This window comes from Lepisma saccharinum, chromosome 18, assembly GCF_977018435.1.
Source record: "Lepisma saccharinum chromosome 18, izLepSacc3.1, whole genome shotgun sequence".
NCBI lineage: Eukaryota > Metazoa > Arthropoda > Insecta > Zygentoma > Lepismatidae > Lepisma > Lepisma saccharinum.
The window spans coordinates 54,627,968-54,652,021 of NC_139246.1; the positions used below are offsets into that span (position 1 = coordinate 54,627,968).

A 24,054-nucleotide genomic window follows, 5' to 3' on the forward strand; every position below is an offset into this window, starting at 1 on the left:
GAAGCAGCATATTTACTCAATAAAATAAATTGAATTACACTATAAAATTTCAATTGTTATCAAAAATCATATACAACAATATTGGTCTTTACAAACGTGGAGTATATACCATTCTAACTTGAATTGGGCCAATTTTTATTTTCTGTCCATCATAGAAGTCTTAAATTGCTTCACAAAATTGAGTCTTGGATAATGCGCCATACTTGCAGGAAGTATTTTAAAATTGAATCATATTAAAACATAACTTAAAAGAATAGCTGTGATTTCCAGAGTTTTGGTAAGGAAATAATTACACATTTCTCTGTTTGAAAATTTCTTAACATTAAATATGTTGTCTGCTTCTTTGGCAATGACATTCCGAACATTTCTCTGAGGAGGATGTAATTATGGGCAATTGGAAAATGATTTTCTCTTCCACTTTTCAATGCATATATAAACAAACACACGTTTCTCAGTTGTTGAACAAGTTACAAACATCATTTCAGCATGAACACCTTTGCAGTGAGTAATATCATGTTCATAATTGATATAGCAATATGCCTAATTTCTTGTCAGTTTAGTGAAGTCAAGTGTTCTTGTAGAAAACGTGATGGAGAATAATCAAAGTACATTCGCACTAAGAACAATGAAAATACTATTTGTATGTCAATTGTTTTCTCTACATTGCAAATAATATTATTTTATAAATGTTGAAACCTTGAAAATTCTAGCAAGAGACAACAATAGAGTTGAAGAAATGGGTTAACTATGAGAAAAATGAAATTGCACTTGAAACCATTGAGAAATTACTTTTCTGAAATTTTCGACTTTTGAATTATTTTATTAATTGATTGAGTGATTGATTTGCTTTATTTTACTTGGCCTTTCTGCTACTTTTTTCTTTTATTCTTGTTTGGCACCAAAATTACACATAAGAGAAAGGTGTGTTATACAGTTAATATTATTCTAAGTTGCAACTTTTGTTGCTCTTAATTTTTGGCAATGAAATACATATAAAATAATTTATTATATCTCTAGTTTGGAACGAAGAGCAATTTTATATCAAATAGGGAATCTACCCTATATTGTATTTAGTAATTCACACACATTAATATGTACTACTGTGTTGTGTAATTGAGAGAAAGTGGTATGTGTTCAAAAGATTTGTTAATCATATTACTAACAAGGAAAATTATTACTTTATAGTATTTTCGCGAATATTAATATACTGTATCCCATTGGATCTTTGTAATTGTTAATGTCTTTCGCTTCTAGATTGTCGTCGCCCTCGCCGCTTTCGTGGCAACAACTAATGCCATTGGCGCAATCGGAGCTTACGGTGGCATTGACCATTATGTAAGTAATTTATTTTATTTTATCATTTAAGGAATTCATATTTCGCCTTTATGCAGTTTCCTCGAGTGTATTAATGTGTTACACATGAACAATTCAATTATCATAATCACAGGTTTAGGTTCATGTTAAAATATAATTCAAAACATTGTGCATGTCCTGTTCCACACATATTGGATAGAAATAGGTATTTGCTGATCTTAGGATATTTTGTGAATCACAACTCATTTTTTACATCTATGTGAATTTCACGCTCTAGTCAAATGTTTATATTTTCATTTAGGCTTACCCAAGATACAACTTCGGGTACTCCGTGTCCGATGCCCTGACCGGAGACCACATGAACCAGGTGGAGGTGAGGGATGGTCCATTGGTGAGTGGCCAATACAGTCTGGTGGAAGCCGATGGCAGCCACCGATTGGTCAAGTACGGCGCTGATGACGTCAACGGCTTCAACGCCGTTGTAAGCAGAGTTGGCCCCAACGTCCACGTGTTCAGCCGCTTGGGAGGCGTCGGAGGCATTGGAGGCTACGGAGGAGTCTCGGGAGGCATTGGAGGCTACGGAAGACTCTCGGGAGGTTACGGAGGAGTCTCGGGAGGCTACGGAGGACTCTTGGGAGGTTACGGTGGGCTTGGAGGCTATGGAGGAGCTTACTATGGTTAAATAAATATATTTTGGGTTTGAAGCGGACTTGCTTGTGTTGATGATAAGAAAATAAATCATGCATACAGGATGTTTTGATGTGTTAATTTTGTTACCAGATAATAAAATGAGAGAAGTTAAACATATTGCATTTTCCAACCCATGTGTTGATCCTCAATCGAATGGAAATCATAGAAAATATTATATGTGGAGATCAAATTCTGTGCCTTCCGTTTCGGTTTTTCTCGGTTCGCCTTATGTCTTATGAGCACAGTGTAACCGGTCGATCTCCAGTTGTCAATTTAAGGCTAAAGGTGAAGTTTCTTTTCGCCTTTTTTCGTTTCGTATTAAAATTGCAGAGAGGGGAATAATTCACTTGATTGATATGCCAGAGATAATTTGGCTACTGAATACAACAGGAAGTTGTTTGTAGTGTAAGTATAATATAGACCTGTTTCACAAATCAATTATACACTTGGTAACCGTATTTTGTTACACACACACACACATAGTATGCAGTTTATAGAATCAAATTACATATCTCCAAGATTAGCACACGATCTCCGTGACGGAGTGGTTAGCAGAGTAAGCTACAACACCCGAGGCCCCAATTTCGGATCTTTCAAATCTTACAAATCTCGACCTGGACATGAGTGTACTTTATCAATTTCGTTATGTTATCACTCACCTTCATCATCACGATTAGTCAAAAGTGGCAGAAAGCGCTTCTAAATAACAAAAATCAAATCAAACCAAGATGGACACAATAGGATACTACATCAACATAGTCGAGGAAGAACAATACGTAAGGATGGCTTGTACATTTTTTTCCCTGGGGTGGCACAGTAGACATTTGACACATATTTAATTTCCGCAAATAAAATTTCTCCGCTCGTTTATTTTTTCATCTAGGACTGTAATGTATTATAGCAGACGTTCAGGAATAACTTTTTCCCCGCAATGACAATAAATTGAGTATTTACTGTGGATGTCCATTTTATAGAGATGAATGTTCAGCATTATCCGTTTGTATGGATTTTGCTCTTTACCCAAATCCAGCTTCTGCTTATACGGATGCTTCACCGTGGTAGGAGTTGTCTTGTTCTGGTTCAAGTACACACAGATAAATGCAGCATATCATCATATGCATCTATTGATTCATCAGAATGTACTAAAGTGTCTTATTTGGCCTCTCCGTAGCATCATGTTCACAGTAGGGATGGCCAAACGGATCCGGATCCTAAAAATCCGGATCCGTCCGTATCCGTATCCGGATCCGGATCCAAAAGTTACGGATGTGGATCCGGATCCGAACGTTCCGGATCTGGATCAGGATCCGAAAGTGAAAAACCCGAAAATTCCTTCGATGCAATACCTCTGCCGACACACAGCAATACTGTCGCTTACAGACGAATGTTGTCACACAGCAAGCAGTTTGGTGCTTATTTTAATTCTCAAATCGATTTGAATAGGTCTGTGTTCGCAAATTAACAATGCTTTCGAATTTCTTTCATTTTTTTTATACCAGGACCGTTGAACAGCCATGACAATTCTACATGTTTGGAAAATAATATATTAATCATATAAATAATACGTATTAGCAATGATCATTAAAATAAAGAAAATGTCTAAATGTGAGTTAACAAAGAAGAACCTTTTTGGAATCACGATTGCAGTTCGCAACAAGTCCACAAATAAATAGGGACTGTTATTAGCCTTGCATCAAGGGCAATAATACTAAAATTCAATATTGCAGACTTCAGACTTTCGGAACCTGCCTCTCTCAACAACAAACCCATTAATTTATGCTAGGACGAAATCGAAAATCTTCCAAAATCTCAAAAGAAAAGGGTCAATGTTATTTTCGTAGGATTTTAAAGGTTCGCATTAAAATATTTATAGTACGAGGAAGGGCATGGCCTCCATGGTGCCTCCCGTGGGTATGGGCCTGGTGTGCTCTGCTCCAGTATGCAGTACAATTCAGTACTCAAAAAGAAAGAGAGAGAAGCAAGTTCGTATGAGCAAACTGAAATGTAAAGATGGATGCCAGTTAAGCAATGTCATCAGACATTAAAATTTGCTCTGATACAAATCAAAGAAAATCATAGAAAATATTATATGTGGAGATCAATTTCTGTGCCTTCCGTTTCGGTTTTTCTCGGTTCGCCTTATTTCTTATGAGCACAGTGTAACCGGTCGATCTCCAGTGGTCAATTTAAGGCTAAAGGTGAAGTTTCTTTTCGCCTTTTTTCGTTTCGTATTAAAATTGCAGAGAGGGGAATAATTCACTTGATTGATATGCCAGAGATAATTTGGCTACTGAATACAACAGGAAGTTGTTATAGACCTGTTTCACAAATCAATTATACACTTGGTAACCGTATTTTGTTACACACACACACACACATAGTATGCAGTTTATAGAATCAAATTACATATCTCCAAGATTAGCACACGATCTCCGTGACGGAGTGGTTAGCAGAGTAAGCTACAACACCCGAGGCCCCAATTTCGGATCTTTCAAATCTTACAAATCTCGACCTGGACATGAGTGTACTTTATCAATTTCGTTATGTTATCACTCACCTTCATCATCACGATTAGTCAAAAGTGGCAGAAAGCGCTTCTAAATAACAAAAATCAAATCAAACCAAGATGGACACAATAGGATACTACATCAACATAGTCGAGGAAGAACAATACGTAAGGATGGCTTGTACATTGTTTCCCTGGGGTGGCACAGTAGACATTTCACACATATTTAATTTCCGCAAATAAAATTTCTCCGCTCGTTTATTTTTTCATCTAGGACTGTAATGTATTATAGCAGACGTTCAGGAATAACTTTTTCCCCGCAATGACAATAAATTGAGTATTTACTGTGGATGTCCATTTTATAGAGATGAATGTTCAGCATTATCCGTTTGTATGGATTTTGCTCTTTACCCAAATCCAGCTTCTGCTTATACGGATGCTTCACCGTGGTAGGAGTTGTCTTGTTCTGGTTCAAGTACACACAGATAAATGCAGCATATCATCATATGCATCTATTGATTCATCAGAATGTACTAAAGTGTCTTATTTGGCCTCTCCGTAGCATCATGTTCACAGTAGGGATGGCCAAACGGATCCGGATCCTAAAAATCCGGATCCGTCCGTATCCGTATCCGGATCCGGATCCAAAAGTTACGGATGTGGATCCGGATCCGAACGTTCCGGATCTGGATCAGGATCCGAAAGTGAAAAACCCGAAAATTCCTTCGATGCAATACCTCTGCCGACACACAGCAATACTGTCGCTTACAGACGAATGTTGTCACACAGCAAGCAGTTTGGTGCTTATTTTAATTCTCAAATCGATTTGAATAGGTCTGTGTTCGCAAATTAACAATGCTTTCGAATTTCTTTCATTTTTTTTATACCAGGACCATTGAACAGCCATGACAATTCTACATGTTTGGAAAATAATATATTAATCATATAAATAATACGTATTAGCAATGATCATTAAAATAAAGAAAATGTCTAAATGTGAGTTAACAAAGAAAAACATTTTGGCATCACGATTGCAGTTCGCAACAAGTCCACAAATAAATAGGGACTGTTGGTAGCCTTGCATCATGGGCAATAATACTAAAATTCAATATGCATACTTCAGACTTCCGGAACCTGCCTCTCTCAACAACAAACCCATTAATTTATGCTAGGACGAAATCGAAAATCTTACAAAATCTCAAAAGAAAAGGGTCAATGTTATTTTCGTAGGATTTTAAAGTTTCGCATTAAAATATTTATAGTTCGAAGAAGGGCATGGCCTCCATGGTGCCTCCCGTGGGTATGGGCCTGGTGTGCTCTGCTCCAGTATGCAGTACAATTCAGTACTCAAAAAGAAAGAGAGAGAAGCAAGTTCGTATGAGCAAACTGAAATGTAAAGATGGATGCCGGTTAAGCAATGTGATCAGACATTAAAATTTGCTCTGATACAAATATCGTAAATCTCTTCCGGGAAAAAGTTTATGAAAATGAATGAAAGTAATGGATATGTCTAAATACATTACCTTCTAATACTAAAATTTTGAAAATATATTCATGGAGGCAAAAGTAACTTGTGCGAGAAAGTAAAATTTTTCGATAATTAAAAGTCGAGAAAAAAAAGAAGAAGAACTTGGAAAAGGAAAAATAAACAAATAAATTATAACCTTTTCTACAAACAAAAAGTCTGAAAACGAAAACCCTCAACATTTTTTGCAAACGAGAAACGATTGTTTTTGGAGAAACGAAAAAGCGAGAAAAAATATATTCACTTTTTTCTGAAAACGAAAAGTTTTCCAGAATGCCGAGAAACAAACAAAAAAAAAAATCACTTTGGAAATTCGAAAAACAATTTTTTTCGAAAAAGGTATCTCCCTACTTGTAATCATGTGGTCCCGGGTTCGATATACACGGTGGAGGCATATAGTGGTACGGATCTCACTTTAAACGTTAGGTACAGTCCCGATTATCCTTACTGCGCACAAAGTGGACTTAAAACACCAACTCAATATATCTGCTGATGGTCACAATATTAATGTTGACATGCAATAGAAAATTTTAAGCATATTTACTTCATTATATATATGTAATATTATATATACCGTATATATATATATATATATATATATATATATATATATATATATATATATATTTACATTTATGTATTTGTGTTTGTTTGTGTTTAAAATTCATCGAATTCATTGAACCGTGCTGTAACTCACACATGAATACGCATCCACGCATATTTTTTTATCCGGTAGTTACATTTATCATCTTATGATCAAGCTGAATGTACTGTTAGTTTACTATTGTATGCGTATATGTACAGTACTATAAGCAATTCTTTCTGTAATTGAAGCAGCATATTTACTCAATAAAATAAATTGAATTACACTATAAAATTTCAATTGCTATCAAAAATCATATACAACAATATTGGTCTTTACAAACGTGGAGTATATACCATTCTAACTTGAATTGGGCCAATTTTTATTTTCTGTCCATCATAGAAGTCTTAAATTGCTTCACAAAATTGAGTCTTGGATAATGCGCCATACTTGCAGGAAGTATTTTAAAATTGAATCATATTAAAACATAACTTAAAAAAAAACTAAAATATGCTGACCAAGGCAGTAATTTATTTTATAAAAAAACATAAACTAACGTAACGTTTCAACCTTCTAGCAAGGTCTTCTTCAGACTCTGTATCAAGTACAAAAGTAACCAGATACCACAAAAGACCATTATATATACACAAACATTACTCCCTCCAGACTATTTAGAAAATAGTCTGGAGGGAGTAATGTTTGTGTATATATAATGGTCTTTTGTGGTATCTGGTTACTTTTGTACTTGATACAGAGTCTGAAGAAGACCTTGCTAGAAGGTTGAAACGTTACGTTAGTTTATGTTTTTTTATAAAATAAATTACTGCCTTGGTCAGCATATTTTAGTTTTTCATAATCATGGAAACAAGGCTTAATGGTGTTATAATAACTTAAAAGAATAGCCGTGATTTCCAGAGTTTTGGTAAGGAAATAATTACACATTTCTCTGTTTGAAAATGTCTTAACATTAAATATGTTGTCTGCTTCTTTGGCAATGACATTCCGAACATTTCTCTGAGGAGGATGTAATTATGGGCAATTGCAAAATGATTTTCTCTTCCACTTTTCAATGCATATATAAACACACGTTTCTCAGTTGTTGAACAAGTTACAAACATCATTTCAGCATGAACACCTTTGCAGTGAGTAATATCATGTTCATAATTGATATAGCAATATGCCTAATTTCTTGTCAGTTTAGTGAAGTCAAGTGTTCTTGTAGAAAACGTGATGGAGAATAATCAAAGTACATTCGCACTAAGAACAATGAAAATACTATTTGTATGTCAATTGTTTTCTCTACATTGCAAATAATATTATTTTATAAATGTTGAAACCTTGAAAATTCTTGCAAGAGACAATAATATAGTTGAAGAAATGGGTTAACTATGAGAAAAATGAAATTGCACTTGAAACCATTGAGAAATTACTTTTCTGAAATTTTCGACTTTTGAATTATTTTATTAATTGATTGAGTGATTGATTTGCTTTATTTTACTTGGCCTTTCTGCTACTTTTTTCTTTTATTCTTGTTTGGCACCAAAATTACACATAAGAGAAAGGTGAGTTATACAGTTAATATTATTCTAAGTTGCAACTTTTGTTGCTCTTAATTTTTGGCAATGAAATGCATATAAAATAATTTATTATTTCTCTAGTCTGGAACGAAGAGCAATTTTATATCAAATAGGGAATCTACCCTATATTGTATTTAGTATTCACACACATTAATATGTACTACTGTGTTGTGTAATTGAGAGAAAGTGGTATGTGTTCAAAAGATTTGTTAATCATATTACTAACAAAGATAATTATTACTTTATAGTATTTTCGCGAATATTAATATACTGTATCCCATTGGAACTTTGTAATTGTTAATGTCTTTCGCTTCTAGATTGTCGTCGCCCTCGCCGCTTTCGTGGCAACAACTAATGCCATTGGCGCAATCGGAGCTTACGGTGGCATTGACCATTATGTAAGTAATTTATTTTATTTTATCATTTAAGGAATTCATATTTCGCCTTTATGCAGTTTCCTCGAGTGTATTAATGTGTTACACATGAACAATTCAATTATCATAATCACAGGTTTATGTTCATGTTAAAATATAATTCAAAACATTGTGCATGTCCTGTTCCACACATATTGGATAGAAATAGGTATTTGCTGATCTTAGGATATTTTGTGAATCACAACTCATTTTTTACATCTATGTGAATTTCACGTTCTAGTCAAATGTTTATATTTTCATTTAGGCTTACCCAAGATACAACTTCGGGTACTCCGTGTCCGATGCCCTGACCGGAGACCACAAGAACCAGGTGGAGGTGAGGGATGGTCCATTGGTGAGTGGCCAATACAGTCTGGTGGAAGCCGATGGCAGCCACCGATTGGTCAAGTACGGCGCTGATGACGTCAACGGCTTCAACGCCGTTGTAAGCAGAGTTGGCCCCAACGTCCACGTGTTCAGCCGCTTGGGAGGCGTCGGAGGCATTGGAGGCTACGGAGGAGTCTCGGGAGGCATTGGAGGCTACGAAAGACTCTCGGGAGGTTACGGAGGAGTCTCGGGAGGCTACGGAGAACTCTTGGGAGGTTATGGTGGGCTTGGAGGCTATGGAGGAGCTTACTATGGTTAAATAAATATATTTTGCGATTGAAGCGGACTTGCTTGTGTTGATGATAAGAAAATAAATCATGCATACAGGATGTTTTGATGTGTTAATTTTGTTACCAGATAATAAAATGAGAGAAGTTAAACAAATTGCATTTTCCAACCCGTGTTGATCCTCAATCGAATGGAAATCATAGAAAATATTATATGTGGAGATCAATTTCTGTGCCTTCCGTTTCGGTTTTTCTCGGTTTGCCTTATGTCTTATGAGCACAGTGTAACCGGTCGATCTCCAGTGGTCAATTTAAGGCTAAAGGGGAAGTTTCTTTTCGCCTTTTTTCGTTTCGCATTAAAATTGCAGAGAGGGGAATCATTCACTTGATTGATATGCCAGAGATAATTTGGCTACTGAATACAACAGGAAGTTGTTTGTAGTGTAAATATAATATAGACCTGTTTCACAAATCAATTATACACTTTTTAACCGTATTTTGTTACACACACACACACATAGTATGCAGTTTATAGAATCAAATTACATATCTCCAAGATTAGCACACGATCTCCGTGACGGAGTGGTTAGCAGAGTAAGCTACAACACCCGAGGCCCCAATTTCGGATCTTTCAAATCCTACAAATCTCGACCTGGACATGAGTGTACTTTATCAATTTCGTTATGTTATCACTCACCTTCATCATCACGATTAGTCAAAAGTGGCAGAAAGCGCTTCTAAATAACAAAAATCAAATCAAACCAAGATGGACACAATAGGATACTACATCAACATAGTCGAGGAAGAACAATACGTAAGGATGGCTTGTACATTGTTTTCCTGGGGTGGCACAGTAAACATTTGACACATATTTAATTTCCGCAAATAAAATTTCTCCGCTCGTTTATTTTTTCATCTGGGACTGTGGGACTGTAATGTATTATAGCAGACGTTCAGGAATAACTTTTTTCCCGCAATGACAATAAATTGAGTATTTACTGTGGATGTCCATTTTATAGAAATGAACGTTCAGCATTATCCGTTTGTATGGATTTTGCTCTTTACCCAAATCCAGCTTCTGCTTATACGGATGCTTCACCGTGGTAGGAGTTGTCTTGTGCTGGTTCAAGTACACACAGATAACTAAATGCAGCATATCATCATATGCATCTATTGATTAATCAGAATGTACTAAAGTGTCTTATTTGGCCTCTCCAAAGCATCATGTTCACAGTAGGGATGGCCAAAAGGATCCGGATCCTAAAAATCCGGATCCGTCCGTATCCGTATCCGGATTCGGATCCAAAAGTTACGGATCTGGATCAGGATCCGTACGTTCCGGATCTGGATCAGGATCCGAACGTTCCGGATCTGGATCAGGATCCGAAAGTGAAAAACCCGAAAATTCCTTCGATGCAATACCTCTGCCGACACACGGCAAACTGTCGCTTACAAACGAATGTTGTCAGACAGCAAGCAGTTTGGTGCTTATTTTAATTCTCAAATCGATTTGAATAGGACTCTGTTCGAAATTAACAATGCTTTCGAATTTCTTTTATTTTTTTTTATACCAGGACCATTGAACAGCCATGACAATTCTACATGTTTGGGAAATAATATATTAATCATATAAATAATACGTATTAGCAATGATCATTAAAATAAAGAAAATGTCTAAATGTGAGTTAACAAAGAAAAACATTTTGGCATCACGATTGCAGTTCGCAACAAGTCCACAAATAAATAGGGACTGTTGGTAGCCTTGCATCAAGGGCAATAATACTAAATTCAATATTGCAGACTTCAGACTTCCGGAACCTGCCTCTCTCAACAACAAACCCATTAATTTATGCTAGGACGAAATCGAAAATCTTCCAAAACTTCAAAAGAAAAGGGTCAATGTTATTTTCGTAGGATTTTAAAGGTTCGCATTAAAATATTTATAGTTCGAAGAAGGGCATGGCCTCCATGGTGCCTCCCGTGGGTATGGGCCTGGTGTGCTCTGCTCCAGTATGCAGTACAATTCAGTACTCAAAAAGAAAGAGAGAGAAGCAAGTTCGTATGAGCAAACTGAAATGTAAAGATGGATGCCGGTTAAGCAATGTGATCAGACATTAAAATTTGCTCGGATACAAATATCGTAAATCTCTTCCGGGAAAAAGTGTATGAAAATGAATGAAAGTAATGGATATGTCTAAATACATTACCTTCTAATACTAAAATTTTGAAAATATATTCATGGAGGCAAAAGTAACTTGTGCGAGAAAGTAAAATTTTTCGATAATTAAAAGTCGAGAAACAAAAGAAGAAGAACTTGGAAAAGGAAAAATAAACACATAAATTATAACCTTTTCTACAAACAAAAAGTCTGAAAACGAAAACACTAACATTTTTTGAAAACGAGAAACGATTATTTTTGGAGAATATATTCATTTTTTCTGAAAACGAAAAGTTTTCCAGAATGCCGAGAAACAAAAAAAAAAAAAAAAAGAAATCACTTTGGAAATTCGAAAAACATTTTTTTTCGAAAAAGGGATCTCCCTACTTGTAATCATGTGGTCCCGTGTTCGATACACGGTGGAGGCATATAGTGGTACGGATCTCACTTTAAACGTTAGGTACAGTCCCGATTATCCTTACTGCGCACAAAGTGGACTTAAAACACCAACTCAATATATCTGCTGATGGTCACAATATTAATGTTGACATACATTAGAAAATTTTAAGCCTATTTATTTCATTATATATATGTAATATTATATATACCGCATATATATATATATATATATTTTCATTTATGTATTTGTGTTTGTTTGTGTTTAAAATTCATCGAATTCATTGAACCGTGCTGTAACTCACACATGAATACGCATCCACGCATATTTTTTTATCCGGTAGTTACATTTATCATCGTATGATCAAGCTGAATGTACTGTTCGTTTACTATTGTATGCGTATATTTACAGTACTATAAGCTATCCTTTCTGTAATTGAAGCAGCATATTTACTCAATAAAATAAATTGAATTACACTATAAAATTTCAATTGCTATCAAAAATCATATACAACAATATTGGTCTTTACAAACGTGGAGTATATACCATTCTAACTTGAATTGGGCCAATTTTTATTTTCTGTCCATCATAGAAGTCTTAAATTGCTTCACAAAATTGAGTCTTGGATAATGCGCCATACTTGCAGGAAGTATTTTAAAATTGAATCATATTAAAAAATAACTTAAAAGAATAGCCGTGATTTCCAGAGTTTTGGTAAGGAAATAATTACACTTTTTTCTGTTTGAAAATGTCTTAACATTAAATATGTTGTCTGCTTCTTTGGCAATGACATTCCGAACATTTCTCTGAGGAGGATGTAATTATGGGCAATTGCAAAATGATTTTCTCTTCCACTTTTCAATGCATATATAAACACACGTTTCTCAGTTGTTGAACAAGTTACAAACATCATTTCAGCATGAACACCTTTGCAGTGAGTAATATCATGTTCATAATTGATATAGCAATATGCCTAATTTCTTGTCAGTTTAGTGAAGTCAAGTGTTCTTGTAGAAAACGTGATAGAGAATAATCAAAGTACATTCACACTAAGAACAATGAAAATACTATTTGTATGTCAATTGTTTTCTCTACATTGCAAATAATATTATTTTATAAATGTTGAAACCTTGAAAATTCTTGCAAGAGACAATAATATAGTTGAAGAAATGGGTTAACTATCAGAAAAATGAAATTGCACTTGAAACCATTGAGAAATTACTTTTCTGAAATTTTCGACTTTTGAATTATTTTATTAATTGATTGAGTGATTGATTTGCTTTATTTTACTTGGCCTTTCTGCTACTTTTTTCTTTTATTCTTGTTTGGCACCAAAATTACACATAAGAGAAAGGTGTGTTATGCAGTTAATATTATTCTAAGTTGCAACTTTTGTTGCTCTTAATTTTTGGCAATGAAATACATATAAAATAATTTATTATATCTCTAGTTTGGAACGAAGAGCAATTTTATATCAAATAGGGAATCTACCCTATTTTGTATTTAGTAATTCACACACATTAATATGTACTACTGTGTTGTGTAATTGAGAGAAAGTGGTATGTGTTCAAAAGATTTGTTAATCATATTACTAACAAGGAAAATTATTACTTTATAGTATTTTCGCGAATATTAATATACTGTATCCCATTGGAACTTTGTAATTGTTAATGTCTTTCGCTTCTAGATTGTCGTCGCCCTCGCCGCTTTCGTGGCAACAACTAATGCCATTGGCGCAATCGGAGCTTACGGTGGCATTGACCATTATGTAAGTAATTTATTTTATTTTATCATTTAAGGAATTCATATTTCGCCTTTATGCAGTTTCCTCGAGTGTATTAATGTGTTACACATGAACAATTCAATTATCATAATCACAGGTTTAGGTTCATGTTAAAATATAATTCAAAACATTGTGCATGTCCTGTTCCACACATATTGGATAGAAATAGGTATTTGCTGATCTTAGGATATTTTGTAAATCACAACTCATTTTCTACATCTATGTGAATTTCACGCTCTAGTCAAATGTTTATATTTTCATTTAGGCTTACCCAAGATACAACTTCGGGTACTCCGTGTCCGATGCCCTGACCGGAGACCACAAGAACCAGGTGGAGGTGAGGGATGGTCCATTGGTGAGTGGCCAATACAGTCTGGTGGAAGCCGATGGCAGCCACCGATTGGTCAAGTACGGCGCTGATGACGTCAACGGCTTCAACGCCGTTGTAAGCAGAGTTGGCCCCAACGTCCACGTGTTCAGCCGCTTGGGAGGCGTCGGAGGCATTGGAGGCTACGGAGGACTCTTGGGAGGCTACGGAGGACTCTCAGGAGGCTATGGAGGACTTTCAGGAGGATACGGAGGACGCTTGGGAGGTGTCGGACGTTACGGACTGGGCTACGCTGTTGTTGGAGGCTATGGCGGAGCTTACTATGGTTAAATAAACATTTTTAGGAATGGAAGTGGATTTGGTTGTGTATAATTGATGATAAGAAAATAAAGTCATGCACATAAGAATATTTTGTTACGTTAATTTCGTCGCCACATAAGAAATAAGAGACTTTAAAGTGGAAATTGCATTTTGCAACTTCTAGTTTGATCCTTAATTGAATGAAAATCATACGAACGATTATATATTGAAATTGAGTTTCCTCCATCATTAACATTGGCTCATTCATTTCAAGATGTAATTACGAAATGTTCCTGTACAAGCAAACATGACGTTGTTGAGAATATACAGTTTCCAGAAATAAAGACGGAGTCCTCCCTATCGTATTGAAATGTCTATGGAACAATGCCACAACCCTTTTTGGTAAGTATTAACGTAAAGATAGAATTTGTTGTGTTTTCTCTCTTTAAGGACTACTACAGAAATTCCGTTGCCAAGACGCACAGTAACTCTTTCAAAGCAGCTAGGGCACGAAATGTCCTGTAGTGACTAACTCACTTTGGGTGCTTTTTCGCTATTGGTCATATTTCGGATTTTGAGTCTAACATAACAGGCTTCAGGTGTAAGTTCCGTCTGCGACTCTATACGAGTTTTGTTTCTCTTCTTCTTATCCTCTATAAGATAACAGTATGTTAACAATGAATATCGAGGAATGACACTATGATCTCTAGACATACGTACAGCTTTTTACAACATTACATTGTACAAGTATTGGCTTACAACTCTGAAATTGTAGTAGATAAGTATATAAGTTAGCACGCTGATAGGCCGATTTGTTAAGTTTCCATGTGGCTCGTATTCTGAGATATGGGCAAAGCATTAAATTTTCATCTTTCAACGAAGGAACATTATTGCCTCCATTTTTGTTTTAGAGATAACATTTTTGATGCTGTACAGTGCACTCAAACGAACGAACAAAATGATACCGGTCTTACCCCATGCGCAAGCAGGAAGTTTTGTCTGGGGTGGAAGTAACAGGATAAACGTACCAATAATAATAATAACAACAAAATTAATAATGATTATAATAATAATAACAATATTGACAACTACGGTCACAAATTCTTACATGTCGTACTTCGCACTGGTTGAACCACAGGTGGTGTAACAAATATTTTGCACTAACATGTAGCAAATTACAAAAGTAATTTGCTATTGATGAAAAGTTTCACCTTGGATATATTATGGTATTATGAACCTTTGGATTAAAGAAAGAATTATCATTAATTAATTTAAGACTCATATTAAAATATGTGTTCTTTGCAATACGTTTTTCTATAATTCCTATATGCTACATATTAAGCAAAGTAAATAAATATTTTGCTAATTTATCATTAACTATAATTTTACTCATCTGCTCTATTTTACTACCACTTCATGGAACTAATAAAAACTTTAATATATTATATATAATACTAATCGGTAGTTGTTTAGGATCCATTTTTATTTGCAATATTTCAATACTAATTGATAAATTTAGAGATTACGAACTCAGAACAGCTTTGTTTTCATATTTTTCAGTAGTTGTATTGACTGTATTATAAGCGCGATAAAGTATGAACCCCCCTCAAGCAGATTCGCCTACACTTAAAACAAGCTCAACATGCCCATATGAGTTTTTTGCTCAAGTGTGGAACTCTGTCTAATCCAAGATTTTTGTAAAAATGCCCTCGGGAATTTTCCGAGAAAGTATGACCCCCCTCAGATTGATTTGGCTACACTTATAAAAGGCACTTCTGTGAGATTGTTGTCCATAAACTTGTCAAAAATATGCCCCTCTTGATATTTTTTTTGGCCACACTTAAAACTAGGCCAAGATACACCCACCTACACACATATACATACATACATACACACACACCCACATACACACCCACACCCACCCACACCCACCCACATACACCCACACATATTTACTTCCGGTCCACTTCCGGTCCACTACCGGTCCACTTCCGGTTCACTTCCGGTCCACTTCCGGTCCACTTCCGGTTTGCCTACTTCCGGCCCACTTGTGGCCAAGTTGTGGCCTATTTCTGGTTTATTTATATTGCATCATGTTTTGCAACAAATTATTATGCAATAAATTATTAGACACGTGTTGTTTTCTGATCGGTTGGTTATGACATAATGTGATGACGTGTTATATTCTGATTGGCTTATTGTTTCAGATATTTTCAATGCGGTCCGTGCTTAGGGTATATAAAGAGATTTTGCATTGCATATCAGCCAGTATTGTGAGAGCTGTTGAAGAGAAAGGTTGTGTTGTTGCAGTGCTGCTCATATTTTTTAAACACAAAAGTATTGCAGATTTGTATAAATTGAATTACAAATCTATTTGATTTAATATACAGAATTTTTGACAACCTGTCATAGGTTTATTAAGCATAGAGTTTTGATTTGAACCCCAAGAAATTTTATATAAATACCAAAGCCAAAAATATTAACACACACACACACACACACACACACACACACACACACACACACACACACACACACACACACGCACACACACAAATCACACTGCTGAACCCAATTGATATTTTTTATTAAGCATAGAATTTTGATTTGAATCCCAAGAAATTGTATATAATAAACAACAACAAAAATGCCAAATCAAAAACATTGTAATCAATGCAAAAAAAATATATCCAGCCCCAATTGGGCTAAGCATCAAAGGATTTGTAATCCAGACAAATACAGAACTCCCACAAAAATATGCCCTAAATGCCATAGAAAATATAGCATGGAATATTTCACATATAAACATAAAGATACTTGTTCTGCACAGTCATCAATATTGCCCCCACAACCATCTACATCTGGTCTGAAAAGAAAGCATGAAGCACCTGTTAATGCTGGACCGGCAAAGCAGCCACGCTATGCACCCATCCATAGCAGTTTTAATAGCCAATTAAGGGATTACCGGTTTGAATCAGAGCCAAGATGTGGTATTAAGAATTTTTTGAACAATATAAATCCTGATCTGCAGGCAATTCTAAATGCACAAAATGGCTCTTATAAGCTATCCCTCAAATTGTTTACACAATATAAGAAACCAAATGGCACAAAATTTACACAGCCCCACATAACAGAAACTGTACCGGTATATTCAAATGCAAATTCAGACAAAATAATAAGCAGTTTGATAGATCAATTGAATATTAAACACTCTGAATTTGCAGCAAAAGAGTCTGGATGGAGCCTATGCGGATCTCCACACAAGTTATATGTTAATATTTCTGAATTCAGCCCATTACAAGGTTCCACATATCTGCCATTACCTGCCAATATTAAAAACAAAAGAGCCGTGGTTAATATAGAAAATAATGACGAGAAATGCTTTTTGTGGTGTATTTTAGCTGCTTTGTATCCAGTTTTAAGGGATCCAGAAAGAATAAGTTATTATAAACAGCATGAACATGATTTTGATGAAGCAATGGAGGGTTTAGAATATCCAATGTCTATTCAGAATATTGATAAATTTGAAAAAAAAGCCAGGAATATCAATGATAAACAATTATCTATTAATGTATATATTTGTTCCACTGGCCGTGGCAATTGCTTGATAGAACCTCTCAGAATCAGTACAATTGATGATGATTCTGCTGTCCCGATTGATCTGCTCTTAATTGAAGGGGATGGCACATATCATTACACTCTGATACATAATCTTGAAGCTTTAGTGAGAGCACAACTAGACAAATCCAATACAATATTCAAGTTGTGCAGAAGATGTTTAACTGTATTTTATGGTCAAAAAATGGTGAATGGGGTTCGGGAAGAGAATGCAGAAATTGCAAAAAATAAGTTAATTGAACATTTAAAATATTGCGGGAACCATAAACCTGTTCATATGGTGATGCCAATGCCAAGTGAAAATGCAAAATTCAAAAAGTTTGAAGCCTTGTTGGAACACCCAGCATATATAGTCTGTGATTTTGAATCAAATCTCAAATCTTTTGTATTCTGTAGCCCAGACCCTGATGAATCTTCAATTACACCATACCAGCTACATGAACCTTCCAGCTTTTATTATGTGATTGTACAGGATGGTGTTGTTAGTAAAAAAGATTCATACATGGGACCAGATGCCATCAAAAAATTTGCACATAGAATAGAAAATGAGTGCTATGACATAGCATCTAATATCTTATTAAAATCAAAACCCATGTTGCCTTTAACAGAGAAACAGATTGAAGATTTCAACAATGCAGAAAAATGCCCGGTATGTGATTCTGAATTTTCAGATACAAAAATCAAGGTGAAACACCATTCTCATACAGATGGTAAATTCAAAATGGCCCTGTGTAATAGCTGTAATATTAAGATCCAGAGACCAAAATTTGTCCCCATATTTTGCCATGGAGCATCCAATTATGATTTTCATCATTTGATCAGATATGAGGGGTTTGACAAGCAGAATTTAAATATTTTAGCTGAAAATGATGAGAAATATATTGCTATTAGCAAAATAATTAAAGTTAATGGTGTTCCTATTCACATAAGATTTCTTGATTCTTACAGAATTTTATCGGCTAGCCTGGCTACACTGGCCACTCAATTATCTGATGATCAATTCAAAATCACATGTGCTTTGTTTCCAAATCAGGACCTGAAATTAATTAGGCGGAAGGGTGTATATCCATATGATTATGTTACAGATTTTTCTAAATTTGATGAGTGTTCTTTGCCACCAAAACAACAGTTTTACAGCAAAATCAGAGGATCTGGAATCACAGATGAAGATTATCACCATGCCCAATTGATGTGGAACAATTTAAAATGCCAGACATTTGGTGATTATCACATGGCTTATTTAAAACTTGATGTGACCCTCTTAGCTGATATACTTCAAGCATTCAGAAAATCTTCTATGCAAAATTATAGACTGGATCCAATATATTTTTACAGTGCCCCGGGCCTAGCATGGTCTTCAATGTTTTTAAATACTAAAATGCAATTGGATCTGATCCAAGATCAAGATATGTACTTGTTTATGGAGCAATGTATAAGAGGGGGCATGGTGCAATGTTCTCAGAGATATGCCAGAGCAAATAACAAATATATTCCTGATTATGATCCAGCATTGGCATCAAATTATATACTGTATGTAGATGCCAACAGCCTCTATGGTTACGCTATGATGGATAAACTGCCATATGCAGGGCTTGAATGGGTTGAAGATTTCAATATTGAAGATCTTAAGGATTTTGATGACAGTGATTATGACCTCTTCTTAGAGGTTGATCTGACAATTCCTGATGATTTACACAACACATTTTCTGATCTGCCCCCAATTCCTGAGGTTCAGTGCTCACCTGGCTCTAAACAAAAGAAATTGATGATGACACTGGAGCCAAAACAGGGTTATGTCATATATTACAAAAACCTCCAGTTCCTGATGCATCATGGTGTTCAAGTGACCAAAATTGGAAAAGTTTTGAGGTTCAGGCACTTAAAATGGTTGAAGCCTTATATTAATACAAACACAGAGCTTCGAACATCTGCAAAAAGCCAATTTGATAAGGCCTTGTTTAAATTGATGGTCAATTCTGTGTATGGCAAAACTATTGAAAATGTCAGAAAACATACCGATGTTAAAATAATTACTGACCCCAGCCTGAGCAAGAAATTGGTTGCAAAGCCTAATTTCAATTATAGAAGAATTTATGATGAAAATATGGCACTTTTCAACATGAAAAAAACAAAGATTAAGTTTGATAAACCTATTTATGTAGGGGCTGTGATATTGGAATTGGCCAAATTACACATGTTAAAATTGTATTATGATGTGTTGAAACCTTTTTATGGTGATTGTGTAAAATTGATCTAGATGGACACGGATAGTTTTGTTCTTGATATTAAAACAGAAGATGTTTATAAAGATATGTCACAGCCTGAATTGCTTGAATATTTTGATACTAGTGAACATACAAAGATTCAACCCCACAACAGAAAGGTGCCTGGCAAGTTAAAAGATGAGACACTTGGTGATGTTATTGTGGCATTTGCTGGGTTAAGGGCCAAGATGTACAGTTTTGAAACATCTAGTGGTGTTGTTGCCAAAAAAGCCAAGGGCATTGGCAGAGTGACTGTTGACAAAGAGCTCGAATTTGAGGATTACAAAAATTGCCTCAAATCATGTAGCACAATCAGAACATCAGAACATCAGAATCCATAATTCAGAGTGTGGATCACTTATTGACTACAAATATTGTAAAAAAAGTGGCTCTGGACCCACATGATGATAAGAGATGCATTTTGTCATGTGGCATACATACTTTACCATGGGATCATTGTGATTTGAAAAGTGGGAATCAATGCCCAAACACAGAGCATGATTTGAAATAAATAAACATGCCTATGAACTTATTTGGGTTCAAAAAACGGGCTATTATGGACCTGCCAACACCACAAGCCTCTTCTGATATGATATCTAAACTGAGTGCTTTGTTAATTATTCATCTGAACAGCATACTTACAGATGTTGATGATGAAACAGGCAAAACATTGTACATATTTAACAATAATTTAAATTATTACCAATTACCTGTAGGTGGGCAATTACAATTTATTACAACTCCTGAGGGTGATGTTAAAATTTCAGTAGGGAGAAATATTTATAGAATTAAGCACTCAAACATGATTTCTGGCACTGTTTATACTGTTTCTGCTGGTGACTGCTTATATATTGAGGTCCCTGGATTTTATGACAAGCTTATACCCTTTTTTATAGAATTAAGAATCAGATATTCAATAATAAATAACCGCTAAAACAAAAATGCCTAATGATATATTTGGCCATACAAGGCATGAAGATCACAGTGATGAGATTCTGATGCTTGATGTCAGAGTCAAGAAATTAAGAAGTGATTTACAAGCTTTACAAACCACACTCAATGCCAGTCTTCAATTAGAAATTACAAATTTACAATCACAATGCATGGACCCTCTTCTTAAAATTGATTCTGAACTCAAATTGCTGCTTCAGAAATATACTGATTTGGCCACATTGGATAATTTTCAAAGTTTAGAAGAAGCTGTAGCAGCTCTTCAAGCCAAATTTAAGACCCAGGCCACCAACTCTGAGCAATTGAAACAACAATTGGAAGAGCAAATAAATAATGTCCAGGCACAGCTCCAAACAATTGTCAAAAGCATAAAATCACAAGAAGATTTTGATCTAGTGATTTCCACTCTAAAGGAACAGATTCAGTCACTCCAAATACCTAATCTGGACCCTCTGAACAATGCCATAGCCGAGGTTAAAGAAAAAATTGAGACACTTGAAAATTTTATGAACAATTTGCCATCTTCTGATGCTTTGAGTGCAATAACTCGGAGTGTTGCCAATATTAAGCTGCAACTTGAAACATATGAAGATTTTGGAAAAATTCAAAGTACCATAACCCATCTTGAAGGTACCATAGCAGCAGTGCAAAGTGATTTGACAAATGTACAAGAATCCCGATTGCCTGGGATTGTAGATACCCTTGTTAGTGTCCAGCAACAAATCACAAAGCTTGAAAACCTCAACACTGAATCTGAGCTATCTCATTTTCATCACTTGATCGATGATATCCAAACAAAACTTGAAATTTTACAACAATCAACACCCTCTCAGGCAGATATAGCCCTGCTCCAAAATGCTATGCAAAATGTGGCTGATGCTTCTGAATTAAACAATGTGAAATTGGCACTTGAATTTTTGCAAAATACAGTATCAAATCTGCCTACATCACAGGAACTTAAAAATATTAAGAGAGCTGTGAATATCATATTGAAATCAGAAGATATCAGGAATATCCAAGCAGAGATCAAACAACTTACTCAGACAGTGGCCACTCTACCAACCAATCAACATATTAATGAACTGCATGCCCTGTTTGAGGATATCAGAAGACAGGTCCATGATCTTACTGCTCAAAATTCAAAACTGGCAGTTGTTGAAAATTTACTGCAAATTGTAGCCAATATCAAGCAACAGCTAGGGACCATGGAATCCAATCAAGCAAATGCTCTGACTGTTTTTGCCACCCAGCTTCAAGAAATTGTGCAACAATACAAGAAACTTGTTGTGGACATAAAAATCAAGCCAGGCCATGATGATGTTGTAAGGACCATCAATGAGCACCTTGAATCTGTAGCAAGCAGATTGCTCACAGCAGAAAAGGAAATAACAGGCATAATTGAGAATCCAAAACATACAGTAATTCTTGAATTGTACAGCATCCCCAACAAAGAATATGATTCTCCATTTACACCAGGTGGCAAAATATATATGCTCTCCCCTGCACAATTTTATTACCAATTTTTTGTTGGGGGCACATTGAGACCAATCAGGATCAAATATTGGCTTCAACCACAGGCACACCACTACCCTACCTTATCAATAACAAATGCTGACAACAAAGTGAAAATCACCAGTGTAGAATTAGAGGATTTTACAGATCCCAATACATTAGAAACAGCATATGTTGAAGATGATGGCTCTTTGGAATTTAAAATACAAATAGGGGACAAATTATATTTAGAAAATCCTGCAGTATCAGCTGCTGAACACCCTATAGTTGCAATATTCTTGTTTACATATTATGTCTAGACAAATTACTGTTGATGAATTACACATACAATCCAGACATAATTTTAAGAGACTCCCAGTAGTCACAAAAGCATAGATGATTTATGGCAGAGCGACTTGATTGAGATGGCAAGTGGACAGCTGAAAAACTTAGACAAAATCAACAAGGGCTACAAGTATCTACTCACTGTAATAGACACATTTTCAAAATTTGCATGGGCTGTGCCACTCAAATCCAAGACTGGAAAATGTGTTACAGAAGCCATCAGGACAATCATCAATCAGAGTGGAAGATCACCGCGCTATTTGCAAACAGATAATGGCAAAGAATTTTATAATTCTGTGTTTCAACAATTTATTAAAAGCCAGGCAATACAACATTATTTGAGTTACAGTGATCTCAAGGCCTCAATTGTAGAGAGATTCAACAAAACCCTAAAAAATCTTATGTATAAACAATTTACACTTCAAGGTAATTATAAATGGTTCAGTATTCTTCCAGAACTTCTACATAAATATAACAACTCGGTCCATTCCACAATCAACATGAAACCCTCTGAAGTAACTTCATCTGATGAGCAAAAATTGATCAGCACTGTTTATTATCCTAGATATCAGCCAACAATAAGAAAGGCCAAATACAAGGTGGGGGATCAAGTAAGAATCAGCAAATATAAGCACTTATTCAAAAGAGGCTTTACAAGAAACTGGAGCACCGAATTATTTACAGTGGTTCAAGTTAAACCTGGGACCCTTAACACATATATAATAAAGGATCACCGAGGAGAAATTCTCAAAGGCAGGTTTTATGAAAAAGAGCTCAGCAAAACTAAACAGCCTGACACATATCTCATAGAAAAAATCATCCGCAGAAAAGGCAACAAGTTATTTGTCAAATGGCTAGGACTCCCAGAACACAGCTGGATCGATGCAAACAAAATAATAATATGAACACCTGGGATGTTATAAAGAGGCTGCCAGAACCTGAACAGCAGATTAAGAGAAATGGCAACTTGCTGCCTGATAATATTAGATGTCTTATTGTTGGGCCATCTGCTTGTGGTAAAACTACACTAATGGTTGATAATTTTTTATTGGCACCCAACTGGTTAGACTGGAAAAACAGGCACTTGTATATCTTCTCTAAGAGCTTGGAACAATTAAAATATCAACAGCTGATGAAGCTATATCATGGATTGGATATAGCCAATTTTGAACCAGATGTTAAGCCACTTCATGAATG

The 24,054-nt window shown here is 35.4% G+C and overlaps 3 protein-coding genes across 3 annotated transcripts; all 3 read left to right on the forward strand.

The window, feature by feature from the left end:
• Nucleotides 1–443: 443 nt before the first annotated feature.
• LOC146002097 (uncharacterized) lies at nt 444–2,033 on the forward strand. Its single transcript, XM_083139815.1, has 3 exons — nt 444–501; nt 1,255–1,335; nt 1,616–2,033. The coding sequence occupies exons 1-3, from the start codon at nt 487–489 to the stop codon at nt 1,994–1,996; spliced, it is 477 nt and encodes a 158-aa protein (XP_082995941.1). The 5' UTR covers nt 444–486; the 3' UTR covers nt 1,997–2,033.
• Nucleotides 2,034–7,702: 5,669 nt separating this feature from the next.
• On the forward strand, nt 7,703–9,324 carry LOC146002098 (uncharacterized). The gene is made up of 3 exons (XM_083139816.1): nt 7,703–7,760; nt 8,513–8,593; nt 8,874–9,324. The coding sequence occupies exons 1-3, from the start codon at nt 7,746–7,748 to the stop codon at nt 9,252–9,254; spliced, it is 477 nt and encodes a 158-aa protein (XP_082995942.1). The 5' UTR covers nt 7,703–7,745; the 3' UTR covers nt 9,255–9,324.
• Nucleotides 9,325–12,653: 3,329 nt separating this feature from the next.
• LOC146002099 (uncharacterized) lies at nt 12,654–14,282 on the forward strand. The gene is made up of 3 exons (XM_083139817.1): nt 12,654–12,711; nt 13,465–13,545; nt 13,826–14,282. Exons 1-3 carry the CDS (start codon nt 12,697–12,699, stop codon nt 14,216–14,218), a joined length of 489 nt encoding a protein of 162 aa, XP_082995943.1. The 5' UTR covers nt 12,654–12,696; the 3' UTR covers nt 14,219–14,282.
• The last annotated feature ends 9,772 nt before the right edge of the window (nt 14,283–24,054 follow it).

What these genes read in the sequence shown, in the direction of transcription:
- LOC146002098 (XM_083139816.1), top strand. An exon ending in ACGGTGGCATTGACCATTAT is followed by an intron (nt 8,594 to 8,873) that starts GTAAGTAATTTA and finishes ATTTTCATTTAG; the next exon opens with GCTTACCCAAGATACAACTT.
- LOC146002097 (XM_083139815.1), top strand. An exon ending in ACGGTGGCATTGACCATTAT is followed by an intron (nt 1,336 to 1,615) that starts GTAAGTAATTTA and finishes ATTTTCATTTAG; the next exon opens with GCTTACCCAAGATACAACTT.
- LOC146002099 (XM_083139817.1), top strand. An exon ending in ACGGTGGCATTGACCATTAT is followed by an intron (nt 13,546 to 13,825) that starts GTAAGTAATTTA and finishes ATTTTCATTTAG; the next exon opens with GCTTACCCAAGATACAACTT.